General features: G+C 47.1%; 1 protein-coding gene across 1 annotated transcript in view; it reads right to left on the bottom strand.

The window, feature by feature from the left end:
- The window catches only part of LOC311222820 (fibulin-7), a 49,883-nt gene extending 32,830 nt beyond the window's left edge, over positions 1-17,053 (bottom strand). The window contains exons 1-3 of the mRNA XM_084307450.1: positions 16,886-17,053; positions 9,919-10,072; positions 8,822-8,992 (exon numbers count right to left, since the gene is read on the bottom strand). Of these exons, the coding sequence (XP_084163576.1) occupies positions 8,822-8,992; positions 9,919-10,072; positions 16,886-16,951 (391 nt within the window). The 5' untranslated portion in view covers positions 16,952-17,053. The remainder of the gene's footprint in view (positions 1-8,821; positions 8,993-9,918; positions 10,073-16,885) is intronic.
- Between the last annotated feature and the right edge of the window lie 2,295 nt (positions 17,054-19,348).

Raw genomic sequence — 19,348 nt, 5'->3', positions numbered from 1 at the left:
AGCCGACAACAAAATAGATGCCTCTAAAAATCATATAGCCAATCGAACACAACTAATAAAGGCATTCATATTGTACAGCACGGTTATAATGACACACAACACAACCAACGCCAAACAGTGGTCAACGAACGGTCTTTATTAGTATTTTGAGCTGTCCAGGCAGAATTGCAGCAATGGTCTTAGGGAGCCGTTGATATCTGACATCACCGTTTACAAATCCGCCTTTTATTTATCCACCTCCGTTACGAGGACCTCCACCTCGGTGTCTGTGTAGTTTCTCTTTTTCGTTCGCTTTGCCATCCTCCAACATTCCACGCACAGGGATTCCCTCATGGTATTTGAAGGGGAGGGCCTGACCTTATTTGGTTGGTCGGGGCGGTTTTGGTATGCAAATACGTGAAAGCGTGCACGAGCTGCGGCGCAGGGCCAAGGTGGGATTCATCATGACAGGTGTGCGTAGAGCCTGCTTACGCACGTGTGATGAATGCCGACTTCCCTGTGCGTGCGCTAGTTCTAAATTCCGTGCTTACGTGTGGAAGTAGGTCAAGGTCAAAGTCCACGTTGATGAATGAGGGCCCAGGTGTCCAGCTCCACTACTCACTACACCAGGCAGTAGACTAGCCACCAGGTGTCCAGCTCCACTACTCACTACACCAGGCAGTAGACTAGCCACCAGGTGTCCAGCTCCACTACTCACTACACCAGGCAGTAGACTAGCCACCAGGTGTTCAGCTCCACTACTCACTACACCAGGCAGTAGACTAGCCACCAGGTGTCCAGCTCCACTACTCACTACACCAGGCAGTAGACTAGCCAGGTGTTCAGCTCCACTACTCCCTACACCAGGCAGTAGACTAGCCAGGTGTTCAGCTCCACTACTCACTACACCAGGCAGTAGACTAGCCAGGTGTCCAGCTCCACTACTCACTACACCAGGCAGTAGACTAGCCAGGTGTCCAGCTCCACTACTCACTACACCAGGCAGTAGACTAGCCAGGTGTCCAGCTCCACTACTCACTACACCAGGCAGTAGACTAGCCAGGTGTCCAGCTCCACTACTCACTACACCAGGCAGTAGACTAGCCAGGTGTCCAGCTCCACTACTCACTACACCAGGCAGTAGACTAGCCAGGTGTCCAGCTCCACTACTCACTACACCAGGCAGTAGACTAGCCACCAGGTGTCCAGGTCCACTACTCACTACACCAGGCAGTAGACTAGCCACCAGGTGTTCAGCTCCACTACTCACTACACCAGGCAGTAGACTAGCCACCAGGTGTCCAGCTCCACTACTCACTACACCAGGCAGTAGACTAGCCACCAGGTGTTCAGCTCCACTACTCACTACACCAGGCAGTAGACTAGCCACCAGGTGTCCAGCTCCACTACTCACTACACCAGGCAGTAGACTAGCCAGGTGTTCAGCTCCACTACTCACTACACCAGGCAGTAGACTAGCCAGGTGTCCAGCTCCACTACTCACTACACCAGGCAGTAGACTAGCCACCAGGTGTCCAGCTCCACTACTCACTACACCAGGCAGTAGACTAGCCAGGTGTCCAGCTCCACTACTCACTACACCAGGCAGTAGACTAGCCAGGTGTCCAGCTCCACTACTCACTACACCAGGCAGTAGACTAGCCACCAGGTGTCCAGCTCCACTACTCACTACACCAGGCAGTAGACTAGCCAGGTGTCCAGCTCCACTACTCACTACACCAGGCAGTAGACTAGCCACCAGGTGTTCAGCTCCACTACTCACTACACCAGGCAGTAGACTAGCCAGGTGTTCAGCTCCACTACTCACTACACCAGGCAGTAGACTAGCCAGGTGTCCAGCTCCACTACTCACTACACCAGGCAGTAGACTAGCCAGGTGTCCAGCTCCACTACTCACTACACCAGGCAGTAGACTAGCCACCAGGTGTTCAGCTCCACTACTCACTACACCAGGCAGTAGACTATCCACCAGGTGTCCAGCTCCACTACTCACTACACCAGGCAGTAGACTAGCCAGGTGTTCAGCTCCACTACTCACTACACCAGGCAGTAGACTAGCCAGGTGTTCAGCTCCACTACTCACTACACCAGGCAGTAGACTAGCCAGGTGTCCAGCTCCACTACTCACTACACCAGGCAGTAGACTAGCCACCAGGTGTCCAGCTCCACTACTCACTACACCAGGCAGTAGACTAGCCACCAGGTGTCCAGCTCCACTACTCACTACACCAGGCAGTAGACTAGCCACCAGGTGTTCAGCTCCACTACTCACTACACCAGGCAGTAGACTAGCCACCAGGTGTTCAGCTCCACTACTCACTACACCAGGCAGTAGACTAGCCACCAGGTGTCCAGCTCCACTACTCACTACACCAGGCAGTAGACTAGCCAGGTGTCCAGCTCCACTACTCACTACACCAGGCAGTAGACTAGCCACCAGGTGTCCAGCTCCACTACTCACTACACCAGGCAGTAGACTAGCCACCAGGTGTCCAGCTCCACTACTCACTACACCAGGCAGTAGACTAGCCACCAGGTGTTCAGCTCCACTACTCACTACACCAGGCAGTAGACTAGCCACCAGGTGTCCAGCTCCACTACTCACTACACCAGGCAGTAGACTAGCCAGGTGTTCAGCTCCACTACTCCCTACACCAGGCAGTAGACTAGCCAGGTGTTCAGCTCCACTACTCACTACACCAGGCAGTAGACTAGCCAGGTGTCCAGCTCCACTACTCACTACACCAGGCAGTAGACTAGCCAGGTGTCCAGCTCCACTACTCACTACACCAGGCAGTAGACTAGCCAGGTGTCCAGCTCCACTACTCACTACACCAGGCAGTAGACTAGCCAGGTGTCCAGCTCCACTACTCACTACACCAGGCAGTAGACTAGCCAGGTGTCCAGCTCCACTACTCACTACACCAGGCAGTAGACTAGCCACCAGGTGTCCAGGTCCACTACTCACTACACCAGGCAGTAGACTAGCCACCAGGTGTTCAGCTCCACTACTCACTACACCAGGCAGTAGACTAGCCACCAGGTGTCCAGCTCCACTACTCACTACACCAGGCAGTAGACTAGCCACCAGGTGTCCAGCTCCACTACTCACTACACCAGGCAGTAGACTAGCCACCAGGTGTCCAGCTCCACTACTCACTACACCAGGCAGTAGACTAGCCACCAGGTGTTCAGCTCCACTACTCACTACACCAGGCAGTAGACTAGCCACCAGGTGTCCAGCTCCACTACTCACTACACCAGGCAGTAGACTAGCCAGGTGTTCAGCTCCACTACTCCCTACACCAGGCAGTAGACTAGCCAGGTGTTCAGCTCCACTACTCACTACACCAGGCAGTAGACTAGCCAGGTGTCCAGCTCCACTACTCACTACACCAGGCAGTAGACTAGCCAGGTGTCCAGCTCCACTACTCACTACACCAGGCAGTAGACTAGCCAGGTGTCCAGCTCCACTACTCACTACACCAGGCAGTAGACTAGCCAGGTGTCCAGCTCCACTACTCACTACACCAGGCAGTAGACTAGCCAGGTGTCCAGCTCCACTACTCACTACACCAGGCAGTAGACTAGCCAGGTGTCCAGCTCCACTACTCACTACACCAGGCAGTAGACTAGCCACCAGGTGTCCAGGTCCACTACTCACTACACCAGGCAGTAGACTAGCCACCAGGTGTTCAGCTCCACTACTCACTACACCAGGCAGTAGACTAGCCACCAGGTGTCCAGCTCCACTACTCACTACACCAGGCAGTAGACTAGCCACCAGGTGTTCAGCTCCACTACTCACTACACCAGGCAGTAGACTAGCCACCAGGTGTCCAGCTCCACTACTCACTACACCAGGCAGTAGACTAGCCAGGTGTTCAGCTCCACTACTCACTACACCAGGCAGTAGACTAGCCAGGTGTCCAGCTCCACTACTCACTACACCAGGCAGTAGACTAGCCACCAGGTGTCCAGCTCCACTACTCACTACACCAGGCAGTAGACTAGCCAGGTGTCCAGCTCCACTACTCACTACACCAGGCAGTAGACTAGCCAGGTGTCCAGCTCCACTACTCACTACACCAGGCAGTAGACTAGCCACCAGGTGTCCAGCTCCACTACTCACTACACCAGGCAGTAGACTAGCCAGGTGTCCAGCTCCACTACTCACTACACCAGGCAGTAGACTAGCCACCAGGTGTTCAGCTCCACTACTCACTACACCAGGCAGTAGACTAGCCAGGTGTTCAGCTCCACTACTCACTACACCAGGCAGTAGACTAGCCAGGTGTCCAGCTCCACTACTCACTACACCAGGCAGTAGACTAGCCAGGTGTCCAGCTCCACTACTCACTACACCAGGCAGTAGACTAGCCACCAGGTGTTCAGCTCCACTACTCACTACACCAGGCAGTAGACTATCCACCAGGTGTCCAGCTCCACTACTCACTACACCAGGCAGTAGACTAGCCAGGTGTTCAGCTCCACTACTCACTACACCAGGCAGTAGACTAGCCAGGTGTTCAGCTCCACTACTCACTACACCAGGCAGTAGACTAGCCAGGTGTCCAGCTCCACTACTCACTACACCAGGCAGTAGACTAGCCACCAGGTGTCCAGCTCCACTACTCACTACACCAGGCAGTAGACTAGCCACCAGGTGTCCAGCTCCACTACTCACTACACCAGGCAGTAGACTAGCCACCAGGTGTTCAGCTCCACTACTCACTACACCAGGCAGTAGACTAGCCACCAGGTGTTCAGCTCCACTACTCACTACACCAGGCAGTAGACTAGCCACCAGGTGTCCAGCTCCACTACTCACTACACCAGGCAGTAGACTAGCCAGGTGTCCAGCTCCACTACTCACTACACCAGGCAGTAGACTAGCCACCAGGTGTCCAGCTCCACTACTCACTACACCAGGCAGTAGACTAGCCACCAGGTGTCCAGCTCCACTACTCACTACACCAGGCAGTAGACTAGCCACCAGGTGTTCAGCTCCACTACTCACTACACCAGGCAGTAGACTAGCCACCAGGTGTCCAGCTCCACTACTCACTACACCAGGCAGTAGACTAGCCAGGTGTTCAGCTCCACTACTCCCTACACCAGGCAGTAGACTAGCCAGGTGTTCAGCTCCACTACTCACTACACCAGGCAGTAGACTAGCCAGGTGTCCAGCTCCACTACTCACTACACCAGGCAGTAGACTAGCCAGGTGTCCAGCTCCACTACTCACTACACCAGGCAGTAGACTAGCCAGGTGTCCAGCTCCACTACTCACTACACCAGGCAGTAGACTAGCCAGGTGTCCAGCTCCACTACTCACTACACCAGGCAGTAGACTAGCCAGGTGTCCAGCTCCACTACTCACTACACCAGGCAGTAGACTAGCCACCAGGTGTCCAGGTCCACTACTCACTACACCAGGCAGTAGACTAGCCACCAGGTGTTCAGCTCCACTACTCACTACACCAGGCAGTAGACTAGCCACCAGGTGTCCAGCTCCACTACTCACTACACCAGGCAGTAGACTAGCCACCAGGTGTTCAGCTCCACTACTCACTACACCAGGCAGTAGACTAGCCACCAGGTGTCCAGCTCCACTACTCACTACACCAGGCAGTAGACTAGCCAGGTGTTCAGCTCCACTACTCACTACACCAGGCAGTAGACTAGCCAGGTGTCCAGCTCCACTACTCACTACACCAGGCAGTAGACTAGCCACCAGGTGTCCAGCTCCACTACTCACTACACCAGGCAGTAGACTAGCCAGGTGTCCAGCTCCACTACTCACTACACCAGGCAGTAGACTAGCCAGGTGTCCAGCTCCACTACTCACTACACCAGGCAGTAGACTAGCCACCAGGTGTCCAGCTCCACTACTCACTACACCAGGCAGTAGACTAGCCAGGTGTCCAGCTCCACTACTCACTACACCAGGCAGTAGACTAGCCACCAGGTGTTCAGCTCCACTACTCACTACACCAGGCAGTAGACTAGCCAGGTGTTCAGCTCCACTACTCACTACACCAGGCAGTAGACTAGCCAGGTGTCCAGCTCCACTACTCACTACACCAGGCAGTAGACTAGCCAGGTGTCCAGCTCCACTACTCACTACACCAGGCAGTAGACTAGCCACCAGGTGTTCAGCTCCACTACTCACTACACCAGGCAGTAGACTATCCACCAGGTGTCCAGCTCCACTACTCACTACACCAGGCAGTAGACTAGCCAGGTGTTCAGCTCCACTACTCACTACACCAGGCAGTAGACTAGCCAGGTGTTCAGCTCCACTACTCACTACACCAGGCAGTAGACTAGCCAGGTGTCCAGCTCCACTACTCACTACACCAGGCAGTAGACTAGCCACCAGGTGTCCAGCTCCACTACTCACTACACCAGGCAGTAGACTAGCCACCAGGTGTCCAGCTCCACTACTCACTACACCAGGCAGTAGACTAGCCACCAGGTGTTCAGCTCCACTACTCACTACACCAGGCAGTAGACTAGCCACCATGTGTCCAGCTCCACTACTCACTACACCAGGCAGTAGACTAGCCAGGTGTTCAGCTCCACTACTCACTACACCAGGCAGTAGACTAGCCACCATGTGTCCAGCTCCACTACTCACTACACCAGGCAGTAGACTAGCCACCAGGTGTCCAGCTCCACTACTCACTACACCAGGCACTAGACAAGCCACCAGGTGTTCAGCTCCACTACTCACTACACCAGGCAGTAGACTAGCCACCATGTGTCCAGCTCCACTACTCACTACACCAGGCAGTAGACTAGCCACCAGGTGTCCAGCTCCACTACTCACTACACCAGGCAGTAGACTAGCCAGGTGTTCAGCTCCACTACTCACTACACCAGGCAGTAGACTAGCCAGGTGTTCAGCTCCACTACTCACTACACCAGGCAGTAGACTAGCCACCAGGTGTCCAGCTCCACTACTCACTACACCAGGCAGTAGACTAGCCACCAGGTGTCCAGCTCCACTACTCACTACACCAGGCAGTAGACTAGCCACCAGGTGTCCAGCTCCACTACTCACTACACCAGGCAGTAGACTAGCCAGGTGTCCAGCTCCACTACTCACTACACCAGGCAGTAGACTAGCCAGGTGTCCAGCTCCACTACTCACTACACCAGGCAGTAGACTAGCCAGGTGTCCAGCTCCACTACTCACTACACCAGGCCGTAGACTATCCACCAGGTGTCCAGCTCCACTACTCACTACACCAGGCAGTAGACTAGCCAGGTGTTCAGCTCCACTACTCACTACACCAGGCAGTAGACTAGCCAGGTGTTCAGCTCCACTACTCACTACACCAGGCAGTAGACTAGCCAGGTGTCCAGCTCCACTACTCACTACACCAGGCAGTAGACTAGCCACCAGGTGTCCAGCTCCACTACTCACTACACCAGGCAGTAGACTAGCCAGGTGTCCAGCTCCACTACTCACTACACCAGGCAGTAGACTAGCCAGGTGTCCAGCTCCACTACTCACTACACCAGGCAGTAGACTAGCCACCAGGTGTCCAGCTCCACTACTCACTACACCAGGCAGTAGACTAGCCAGGTGTCCAGCTCCACTACTCACTACACCAGGCAGTAGACTAGCCACCAGGTGTTCAGCTCCACTACTCACTACACCAGGCAGTAGACTAGCCAGGTGTTCAGCTCCACTACTCACTACACCAGGCAGTAGACTAGCCAGGTGTCCAGCTCCACTACTCACTACACCAGGCAGTAGACTAGCCAGGTGTCCAGCTCCACTACTCACTACACCAGGCAGTAGACTAGCCACCAGGTGTTCAGCTCCACTACTCACTACACCAGGCAGTAGACTAGCCACCAGGTGTCCAGCTCCACTACTCACTACACCAGGCAGTAGACTAGCCAGGTGTTCAGCTCCACTACTCACTACACCAGGCAGTAGACTAGCCAGGTGTTCAGCTCCACTACTCACTACACCAGGCAGTAGACTAGCCACCAGGTGTCCAGCTCCACTACTCACTACACCAGGCAGTAGACTAGCCAGGTGTTCAGCTCCACTACTCACTACACCAGGCAGTAGACTAGCCACCATGTGTCCAGCTCCACTACTCACTACACCAGGCAGTAGACTAGCCACCAGGTGTCCAGCTCCACTACTCACTACACCAGGCAGTAGACTAGCCACCAGGTGTCCAGCTCCACTACTCACTACACCAGGCAGTAGACTAGCCAGGTGTTCAGCTCCACTACTCACTACACCAGGCAGTAGACTAGCCACCAGGTGTTCAGCTCCACTACTCACTACACCAGGCAGTAGACTAGCCAGGTGTCCAGGTCCACTACTCACTACACCAGGCAGTAGACTAGCCACCAGGTGTCCAGGTCCACTACTCACTACACCAGGGGTGTTCGGGGGACTGCCTGTTCCGGGGGGGTTCACATGCCTTCGAGCGACATCATACTATTGTACTTATTTTATGCCTATTCTTAAATCTGCACGTCTACATTACACTACTTTTATTGTCTTTTATACCTGAAGTTTATGTCTGAAGTTTATGCAATTTTTTATTTTGTCAATTTGTGTGCTGATTTTATGCCCATGTTAATTTTTTTTTTTTTTTATACTAATTGCTGTGGTGCACTCTGGACTGAGAGTACTATGTAGATAGCTATTAATATTTATTATTGTTATATTGTAGAAATGTGTGCATTGAAATGTCTGTAAAGTCTCGACTACATTGAAAATGAGGGTGACCTCAATTGTAATTTCGAGAATAAATAAAGGTTGATGAGGTCCACTACTCACTACGACAGGTAGGCTGCTGTCCGCTCCAGATCAGGCCGTCTTGACACACTCTGCTCTCCGACCCTGCCAGTTCATAGCCGGCGTCACACAGGAAGTGAACCTCGTGGCCCACCGTCTGCGCCTTTCCCAACTTCCTGCCGTTGGCTGGCCCGTCCAGTTTTGGACAGGTACCTGTTGAGACGCGTAGAGGGTCGTGAGAACGTAGAATACAGTGGATCAGGAGGGAGGAGGTAACTCTCGTTAATGGAGATGTTGAAATTAATGATTTGTCTTGTTTGTTTGTTTGTTTTGGTTTCTGATCAATAAAAAAAATATATATATATATTGTCTTTTAGTAGTATGCACTCTGCTGTAATCTGCCTATATTACTACACACTATGCTAATATCTATACTACTATGCACTCAAGTCTGTAGCACTCAAGTTCAACACAGTTAGACGAACACTGTTACTTACCCTTAGCTGCTAGAGTTGTACCCTTCCTGCTGACTTGTTGTACAGAACATGTAAGTCGCTTTGGATAAAAGCGTTTAGCTAAATGACTAAATGTAAAATGTAATGTAGTCAGCAGATACCTTTTGCTTTCTAAAAGATACTGGATGGACAGTAGCCTATTGATTGTACATTTACTTATTTGTATTATTCATTAACAGTATTTATTGTATATTAACCTGATCAATTGATTGATCATCAAGTGATTTTGTTGGAAGACATTTGAAGGTTTTGTTTGAAGGTGTACTTGGTTATGTATCTCAGGACTAACAATGAAGTGATATATCGAAAGATGAAAGACACCTTATCCTTTGATTAAGGGTTTATTGTAATAAGAAGGACCTGATCTTGCTTCTTCCTATTCCTTTTCAGACAAGATACTGTTTTCTTTTACTCGTATGTTGTTGTTTTTTCACAGTAAATTGTGTATTTTATCTTTTCATTGTTGTTTTTAAATTATTCTATTTTTTTTATATTTATTCATTCATACATACATTCATTCTTTCATACATTCATTTATTAATTCATACATTAATTAGTTCATTCATTCATGCATCCATTCGTACATACATTCATTCATATATTCATTCATCCATTCATACTTACTGTTGGCTTTTGGCGTCAGTTTTGCTGTGCTCTGCAGCAGGGTGATCTTCTTCCTCAGGGTGCGTAGACTCTGTACATAAGAGGCTTCGTGTGCTGAGAGAAGCTTCTGGACCTGCTTCAGAGAATTCTGCATCTCCTGTCGACTGGGACAGTCCTGCAAGAAGGGAGCGACAGATAAGATATGATGCTCATTTAATAAACGCTCAGAGGCATTCCAGGACAGCTTGACTGATCTAGTTATTTTACTGATGAGAGAAATATGTGTTGGAGGTGTGTGTTGGCGGTTGACATAAACTCATGTAACACTACATACACAGTGTGTTGGTGGTTGACATAAACTCATGTAACACTACACAGTGTGTTGGCGGTTGACATAAAATCATGTAACACTACACACAGTGTGTTGGTGGTTGACATAAACTCATGTAACACTATACACAGTGTGTTGGTGGTTGACATAAAATCATGTAACACTACACAGTGTGTTGGTGGTTGACATAAACTCATGTAACACTACACAGTGTGTTGGAGGTTGACATAAACTCATGTAACACTACATACACAGTGTGTTGGAAGTTGACATAAACTCATGTAACACTACAGTACACAGTGTGTTAGAGGTTGACATAAACTCATGTAACACTACAGTACACAGTGTGTTGGCGGTTGACATAAACTCATGTAACACTACACAGTGTGTTAGAGGTTGACATAAACTCATGTAACACTACACAGTGTGTTAGAGGTTGACATAAACTCATGTAACACTACATACACAGTGTGTTAGAGGTTGACATAAACTCATGTAACACTACATACACAGTGTGTTAGAGGTTGACATAAACTCATGTAACACTACATACACAGTGTGTTAGAGGTTGACATACACTCATGTAACACTACACAGTGTGTTAGAGGTCAACATACACTCATGTAACACTACACAGTGTGTTAGAGGTCAACATAAAATCATGTAACACTACATACACAGTGTGTTGGAGGTTGACATAAACTCATGTAACACTACATACACACAGTGTGTTGGAGGTTGACATAAACTCATGTAATGGTACAGTGTGTGTTTGCAAAAAAGTGTTCTACTAAGGAAACATTGTTTTAAGAAATGTATTGGCAGCATAATAATGAATGGAGGGTGTACTTTAGTAAAAAAAAAATATTCCTACATGAAACTGCTCACACCGAGGTCTGTGAATTATCCTGAGACTGAGTAATCAAATCAAGATTTCTGGAAAGAGACCTTGCTTTTCAGCTCCATTGTATTGGAGTGACGGCAGATATCTCTACAGCAAACATATCTACAGCAGGTATCTCTACAGAAGGTATCTACAGCAGATATCTATACAGCAGATATCTCTACAGAAGGTATCTACAGCAGATATCTCTACAGAAGGTATCTACAGCAGATATCTCTACAGCAAACATCGCTACAGCAGGTATCTCTACAACAGATATCTCTACAGCAGTTATCTCTACAGCAAACATCGCTACAGCAGGTATCTCTACAGAAGGTATCTTTACAGCAGATATCTCTACAGCAGTTATCTCTACAGCAAACATCGCTACAGCAGATATCTCTACATAAGGTATCTTTACAGCAGATATCTCTACAGCAGTTATCTCTACAACAGATATCTCTACAGCAGTTATCTCTACAGCAAACATCGCTACAGCAGGTATCTCTACAGAAGGTATCTTTACAGCAGATATCTCTACAGCAGTTATCTCTACAGCAAACATCGCTACAGCAGATATCTCTACATAAGGTATCTTTACAGCAGATATCTCTACAGCAGTTATCTCTACAACAGATATCTCTACAGCAGTTATCTCTACAGCAAACATCGCTACAGCAGGTATCTCTACAGAAGGTATCTTTACAGCAGATATCTCTACAGCAGTTATCTCTACAGCAAACATCGCTACAGCAGATATCTCTACATAAGATATCTCTACAGGATGTATCTTTACAACAGGTATCTCTACAGTAGGTATCTCTACAACAGGTATCTCTACAGCAGACATATCTACAGCAGGTATCTATACAGCAGGTATCTCCAAAACTAAGCAAATCATACTGAAACTATCTGAAGGGATAGATTCAGCTATAGCACTCTGGAAATGTTTGTTTGGGTGAACTGCACCTTTAAAGAGCTACACCTCCTTCCACTCCAGTATATGGTCCCTGGGCGCCTGAATGCCTTCTACAACAGAACTGCGTTTCCGCGTCTCTGATTGGCCAGGTCATTTCTGGTCATGTGACATGTACGCCCAATCGTGGGACCGCAAGTTTCTACACTGGTTAAGCTTAGGCGCTCTTTCGAAGTTGGTTAAGGTTAGAGTTTGTCTTAGAGCATGGCGATAGAACGCCTGCCCTGATTCCGACGGTTAAGCTTAGGCACTCTTTCGAAGTTGGTTAAGGTTAGAGTTTGTCTTAGAGCATGGCGATAGAGCGCCAGGTAGTTTGCAGGCTGTTAGACCCGGAAATAGGCGCAGAACTTGCTGTCCCACGATTGGCGCACATGTCACATGACCTGGCCAATCAGAGCGCAAAACTCGAACGCGGAAACGCAGTTCTGTTGTAGAAGGCATACACGCTCCCTGGGCAGGCCTGGTTCATGGAGCACAGAGCAGCACGACATGGTACAACATACCTGCACCTGCGTAATTACACCTCAAGGGGCATGTTTCTGTGTTGTGGATTGTTAACTGATGTGTTGAAGTCAGTGAGCGTTGACATTATTGCCTCTAGTCTAGGTTGCCTGAACGCGTGAATACTTTCGGCAGCCAACATGCCCTTCCGCGTTGCTCTGATTGGCCAGCGATCATGCAGCCCTCTACGCTCGTTCATACGCCCGCGCGAGCGTGCGAGACACGCTAATCCCCCCTACATAATAACCACACAGGTTAATCAGCAGGTTAATCAGCAAAGGTTAATAATAATAACCACACAGGTTAATTAGCAACGCTTGCGCAATACCTAGGTTAATAATAAGTAGGCAATTGGCACAAGTGTAAATTATACATTCGTCACCCAGTTTTAACATCCATGCACTTAGCTCAACTCATTCGCCAGCTTGCTGTGGAGCCTATGGTCACAAGTTCGAATCACTTAAATTTTTTTTTTTTTTATGTTTAATTAATTTATCATCTCTCTCTATTAACGTAACTAGCTATTCATATCAATCGAAATAACGTTCATCTCCGTGAGCCTTCAGAGCTGCTCTTATTTGTAAATAGAAGAAAAAGGAGTTTTTCATTGTTCAAGAGTGGATATATGTTGCAGAACATGCCTGTTAATTACCTTTTAAATATCTGTTATGTGGTTAGGGTATGTATGTTTTTTAAATAAATGCCCAGTCTTGTGCTTTGTCACCACCTGTCAATCTGTTCTGTTATTGGTCCATGATGGCAATAAGTGGATGATTTTTACAGCCTGGTGGGCGAGATTATGCATGACCAGCCTGTGATCTAAATATTACCTATGTGTTGATGGAATCGCGTCAATATAGAGAGTAGTGACGAATGCATAATGCAGCGGCGGCAAAACCTATTAATATTACCTATGTGTTGATGGAATCGCGTCAATATAGAGAGTAGTGACGAATGCATAATGCCGCGGCGGCAAAACCTATTAATATTACCTATGTGTTACAAAACCTATACAAAAGCGGCTTGTGTGTGAGCTTGTGGCTGTGTGCCGTCAAAAAGAAAATGCGCATGCGCCGTCAAAAAGAAAATGCGCATGCGTGCGTTACCGGCGTAGGGGGGAAACGAGCGTAGAGGGCTGGCCGATCGCTGGCCAATCAGAGCAACGCGGAAGGGCATGTTGGCTGCCGAAAGTATTCACGCTGCCTGAACTACACACCAGAACTACAGCTCTGAGTTCACAAAGCAAGAAGCCTCGTTATGTGGGGCTGAGAACTTAGAGACTTCCAGAACATTCATATATTTACAGTATACTGCAATGTAAGTGATTTGATGTCATTGGTGTTTGTTTAGAGAAAATGTGTTTTTAGAATGATGCTCTGTAGTACTCATTTATACAGTATAATGTTATACCCAGTTCAATCACCTGAACATTGTATATTACTATTGCACGTTACTGTTACATTTACACTCTGGTTGGATGCCAAACGTCTTTGTAAAAAGCATTCCATGTGAAGGTATTCTGTATTTTTGCATGTCAAATAATAAAGAACCTTGAACCTTGTACTTGTGCTGTACGATGACAATATATTTTAATCTAATCTAATGGACCTGTCCAAAACGTAACAAACTCAAACACGACAACCTGTAGGCTCAAGGTGAACCCTCTCTGCCTGCAAGTTCTCCAGACTGTTCAGTGGAACGACAGCCCCCGTGGGCAGCTTCACAGAACCTTCATTACATAATGTTATATAACCGCTGTGTGCAACTTTAGGCGTTAGTGGCGCTATCCATCAAACTCCCACGACGGGGCTCATAATCCCTTGATGTGTGACGTGTCTAGGGGTGTTGGCTGGAGGGTCTGGGGTCAGTCAGGGTGGTATAAACATCCTCAGAGTAAACATCACCTGTATTACCGCCTGGCCCCCCTATTGGCTGAGAGAGCTGGGGAGTTGATAGCGGCAGCATGTTTTTCCACCGAGCGTTCCCTCCGTCATTACTCTCTTTCATTAGTTTCCTCTTTTCGTCTCTGTCCTCTCATGCGCGTTCTTTTTTCAGACAGGCCAATTAGTGTTTTCATCCGGCAAAAAAAGGGAGTTATGTAAGAAGAGTCAATATTTGTGGAGAAACACCTGGTTTGACTGGAGGGACTTCAGCGGGCGGAGGGGGCAGACATGTTTAGAACTCCATCCCACAAAGTCCTCTTTCTACCCCTGGGCTGCACGGCGTCTCATGTGGGCGCCGCATTAATGTAACAGACGTTATCTCAGGGGTGTTTATGGAACATTCCGGGAGTCTTTTTATTATTGTTATTTACTGTCTCAATGGGTGCCTGGTGTAGCGGCAGTGAGAACGGCAGTGTATCGTCACAGGGACGGTATCGCCAAGACATTCTGAGGGACAGAACACACCTCCTATCTAACACCCTGTAGGGAACAGGTACTGTATCCCACCACAGTCAGGACAGCTGAAACCACCACAGCCAGGACAGCTGAAACCACCACAGTCAGGACAGCTGAAACCACCACAGTCAGGACAGCTGAAACCATCACAGTCAGGACAGCTGAAACCACCACAGTCAGGACAGCTGAAACCACCACAGCCAGGACAGCTGAAACCATCACAGTCAGGACAGCTGAAACCACCACAGTCAGGACAGCTGAAACCACCAGAGTCAGGACAGCTGAAACCACCACAGTCAGGACAGCTGAAATCACCACAGTCAGGACAGCTGAAACCACCACAGTCAGGACAGCTGAAACCACCACAGTCAGGACAGCTGAAACCACAGCTGAAACCACCACAGTCAGGACAGCTGAAACCACCACAGTCAGGACAGCTGAAACCACCACAGTCAGGACAGCTGAAACCACCACAGTCAGGACAGCTGAAACCACAGCTGAAACCACCACAGTCAGGACAGCTGAAACCACCACAGTCAGGACAGCTGAAACCACCACAGTCAGGACAGCTGAAACCACCAGAGTCAGGACAGCTGAAACCACCACAGTCAGGACAGATGAAACCACCACAGTCAGGACAGCTGAAACCATCACAGTCAGGACAGCTGAAACCACAGTTGACTAAAAACACACTTCTTCAATCAATATCTGAAATTAAAAAACTAAAAAACTTCATAATAATAATAACCATCTTACTGTCTTTTATTATGTACTTTACCACTATGTACTATGTTACTATATCCTTATATTACTACCTATCATGCTAATATGTCTATACTATCTACTATGTATTATGCTACCATGCCTGGCACTACCTACCATGCTAATATGTCTATACTACTATCAGAGTGAAGCATGGACAATACCACTTACCCTTAGCTGCCAGAGTTGTACCCTTCCTGCTGACTTGTTGTACAGAACTTGTAAGTCACTTTGGATAAAAGCGTCAACTAAATGTAAATGTATATTTAACTGTAAATGAGGATTATGGGAAGCAAAATTATATATACAAAGAAAACATATCCAGGAACACAAACAAGCCCTCCCCTCCTCTCTCTCTGGCGATATGAAACTCTTATGGGATGTTAGTTGGTCCTTAGACATAATGTAATGTGGTGAGACATGTTAGAGGCCACATTCATTTACAGGGGGGCCCCAGGGGGGCTGTGTGTATCTAACAGTAGGCTACTGAGTCATGACAGCAAGACAGACTGGTCTCTTTGACGTTAAAGAAAGACACTTGATATGTAATTGATATCTAATTTATACGTAGGACCCCCCATTTGATTATCTTATCCCATGGACCTCCATGATCTGACAAGATATTTGGTGTCACATAGACACATAGCATTTAATCCAGAATTCCACAACTGTCTATACTGTATAGGTGGAGATAACAAAGGAGAGAGCAGGATAGACACTCTTATACACAAATTTTTTCCCGTATTTTATATTCAGTTTTAATTGTAATGCCTATATTTATGTCTTTCTACTATTACCCTGCCATACCTGTGTACATGTACCCCCCCCCCCATATGCTGCTATAAGTTCGCCTCAATTTCCCCAATGGGATCAAAAGTAATATCTTATCTTATCTCATCACAATAGTTACTTAGATGTTTTTCAGGCTTATAGAACCATGGCATATTATGAAGTTGGAACAATATAATGCCATGCCTTTATTTAATTGCAAAGTAGTTCGGTCTACAACTACAGCGCCGAGTTCTTATCGCCACCGATGTTCACTGACCAATAGTACTGTATGTCCCCACAGCAGTAGTACCATGAGATGTCGCCTATTGTCACCACCTTGAACCATCACAGGCCTGGAAACTCACCTGACCAAACGCCGAGGGGACGTGAGAAAAACAGAGGATCGTAATGACAACAAGTGACCCAAACATTTTCAGCGAATTCCAAACGCTTATAAGTTCCGAGAATCTACAAGACGTGCGTAAAAATGAATCGCAATGCTGTGCGTAAAAGTGCGCTCGGGGACCTCGAGCACTGACCTATAATATATAGATATCAAGAGGCGAGAGGGAAATGTTGAGCTACTTGTATGGTTTATTTGCAAATGAACAGGCTGCCAAAGTGAACCTCTGTGGAATGTTGGGTTTACCCCTCGAGAGCCAATCAGGGAATGGAGGACTTGAAGAAAAATGTTTTTTTTTTCTTCTCTCCTTCTTCTTCCACATTTCCCCCCTTTGCTTCCAGAAATCAGCACGAGACGCTGACAGACAACAGTAGCCGCAGTCCGTCTAATGCGACATGTCTCTAAAAACATTTGGTTCAAGTGGTGTAGTCTGGCTATACTTTCTTTAATGTGCGTACATTGGTTTTAATAATGATATACCCACCTTACCACATATATATATAACATTAATATTTATGTCTTAATTTACCTCCTTTCTATACCTATTTATACACCTGCATATACCCCATATATAACTATGATAGCATGTACAATTATGCTGTATATACTCTGTACATACATCTGATTAGCACTATTACGCAGTAGTACTCATTTATATATTTTATACCCAGTTTAATCACCTGTACTACATTACTATTGCACTTTACTGTTACATTTGCACTGGTTGATGCCAACCTTATTTTCGTTGTACTGTACTTGTGCTGTATGCTGACAATACATTTGAATGTAATGTAATGTGTAATATAATTGTTGTACCATCTTAATTTTTATGTCCCAACCTTCACACAACTGCGCTATTCACCACGCGTCTATGTGTCTCATTCATGCCAGGTTGACCCTCGCGTCAGTGAGTGTTTTCCCCCAGAGAAGCTGTGCCCTCTGCAGGGGGGGGGGGGTGCCCATAACAATCAAGCAAGCGCATGCTTTTGTGTACAATCTCCAGCAATATCTTCTCGGTTTCAGAAGAGCAAGCATGTTTCCAGCTGACTCCAGCAGCCATGAACACCTCTCACATAATGATGCTGCGATTCGGGGAACCCGCGTCGCCAGTTCATCACCCAATTTAAAGCTTCCACTTTGATAGTTTGTTTTGGTTATTATATCCCTCACATAAACACAAGCCGCACAATAACCCACGCGTCACCCCATGCCTTTCACTAGTGCAGGGTGTGATGCCATGCCAGAGATGATTAAGAAATAGCCTCCGGTCCTCTCTGACTAAGTGCCTGACAATGTCATTCATTGTCAGCAGTATCCATCTTGTGCACATTCTGTAGTGCGCGCAACGCACGGGCAGTCGGGCACACACGGTGTGTCTAGGTATGTTGTCTATTATCTCCAAAATGTGTCGTGCGTCCTGCATTTTAATGTCTGTATAGAATAGATTACACTGAAACAGACGTGAGAAATATGTTTGAGAAAAAGTTTGGAGGGAGAGGGGGGTATCTCTTTAGTTGTGTTTAGGGGGAGGAATTATTGACATAATATATATAAACTCTAATATCTATAAACAATATTTAGGTTATATGGTAGGTTTACTCAGGCCTTTAGCTTTTAAACTGAGCTATTTAGTCTGGACAGTCTGATGATCTCACACTACTCAGTTTCATGTTATGTATTTTTCTATTTCATATTTTCTAATCGTTGTTATATTTGTCGTATTTGTATTGCTTTCTTTACCATGTTTTACCGTGTTTTTATTATAGTGCCATTTATATGTACAGCACTTTGGTGCAACTGCAGTGTTTAAAATGTGCTTTATAAATAAAACGTAGGCCTACTTGTTTCTTTTATTTACTTATACATTGCGTTTAATTAGTCTACATGTTGTGTCTTGGGGCTTTGGGAATCTGATGTCCATTGACAGCATGATGAAGGATTATGCTACAGAAAGTTATAATACACCAACTGATTATTAAATTAAATGTCCCCCACATAAGGGATTATTTACATGTAATTCAGGAAAGCATTATACGTGAGTTTTCGTGAATGTTCTTCCTTCTCTCGCTGCATTTACTGTAAAAGTATGATATAATAGCAGACACTGGGTGATTGAACATTTGATTAACATTGAAGAATGGGTACAATTACATTATACAGTACAGTATAGGCTACGGCTCAATACACACAAATCAATTGTTAATGGAATGCAGACCAGAGAAAGACTTTCGTCTTGTTTACATCAGGGTCCCCTGATGTCGACTTGTTAGCTGATTTTTATAGTTTATTCTTATTTATTGTGTCTATATGAATCTACTGATAACTTGTTTTGTAAGCTCGTCGTCGTTGTAAATGGGGGTAAAACTCGCAGGGGGACCCTGATGTAAACAAGACGAACGTCTTTCTCTGGTCTTGAGCTGTACTG

This window comes from Notolepis coatsorum (genome assembly GCF_963971535.1).
Source record: "Notolepis coatsorum genome assembly, chromosome: 2".
In the NCBI taxonomy this organism is placed as follows: domain Eukaryota; kingdom Metazoa; phylum Chordata; class Actinopteri; order Aulopiformes; family Paralepididae; genus Notolepis; species Notolepis coatsorum.
This window is presented reverse-complemented; position numbering and strand designations above follow the sequence as displayed.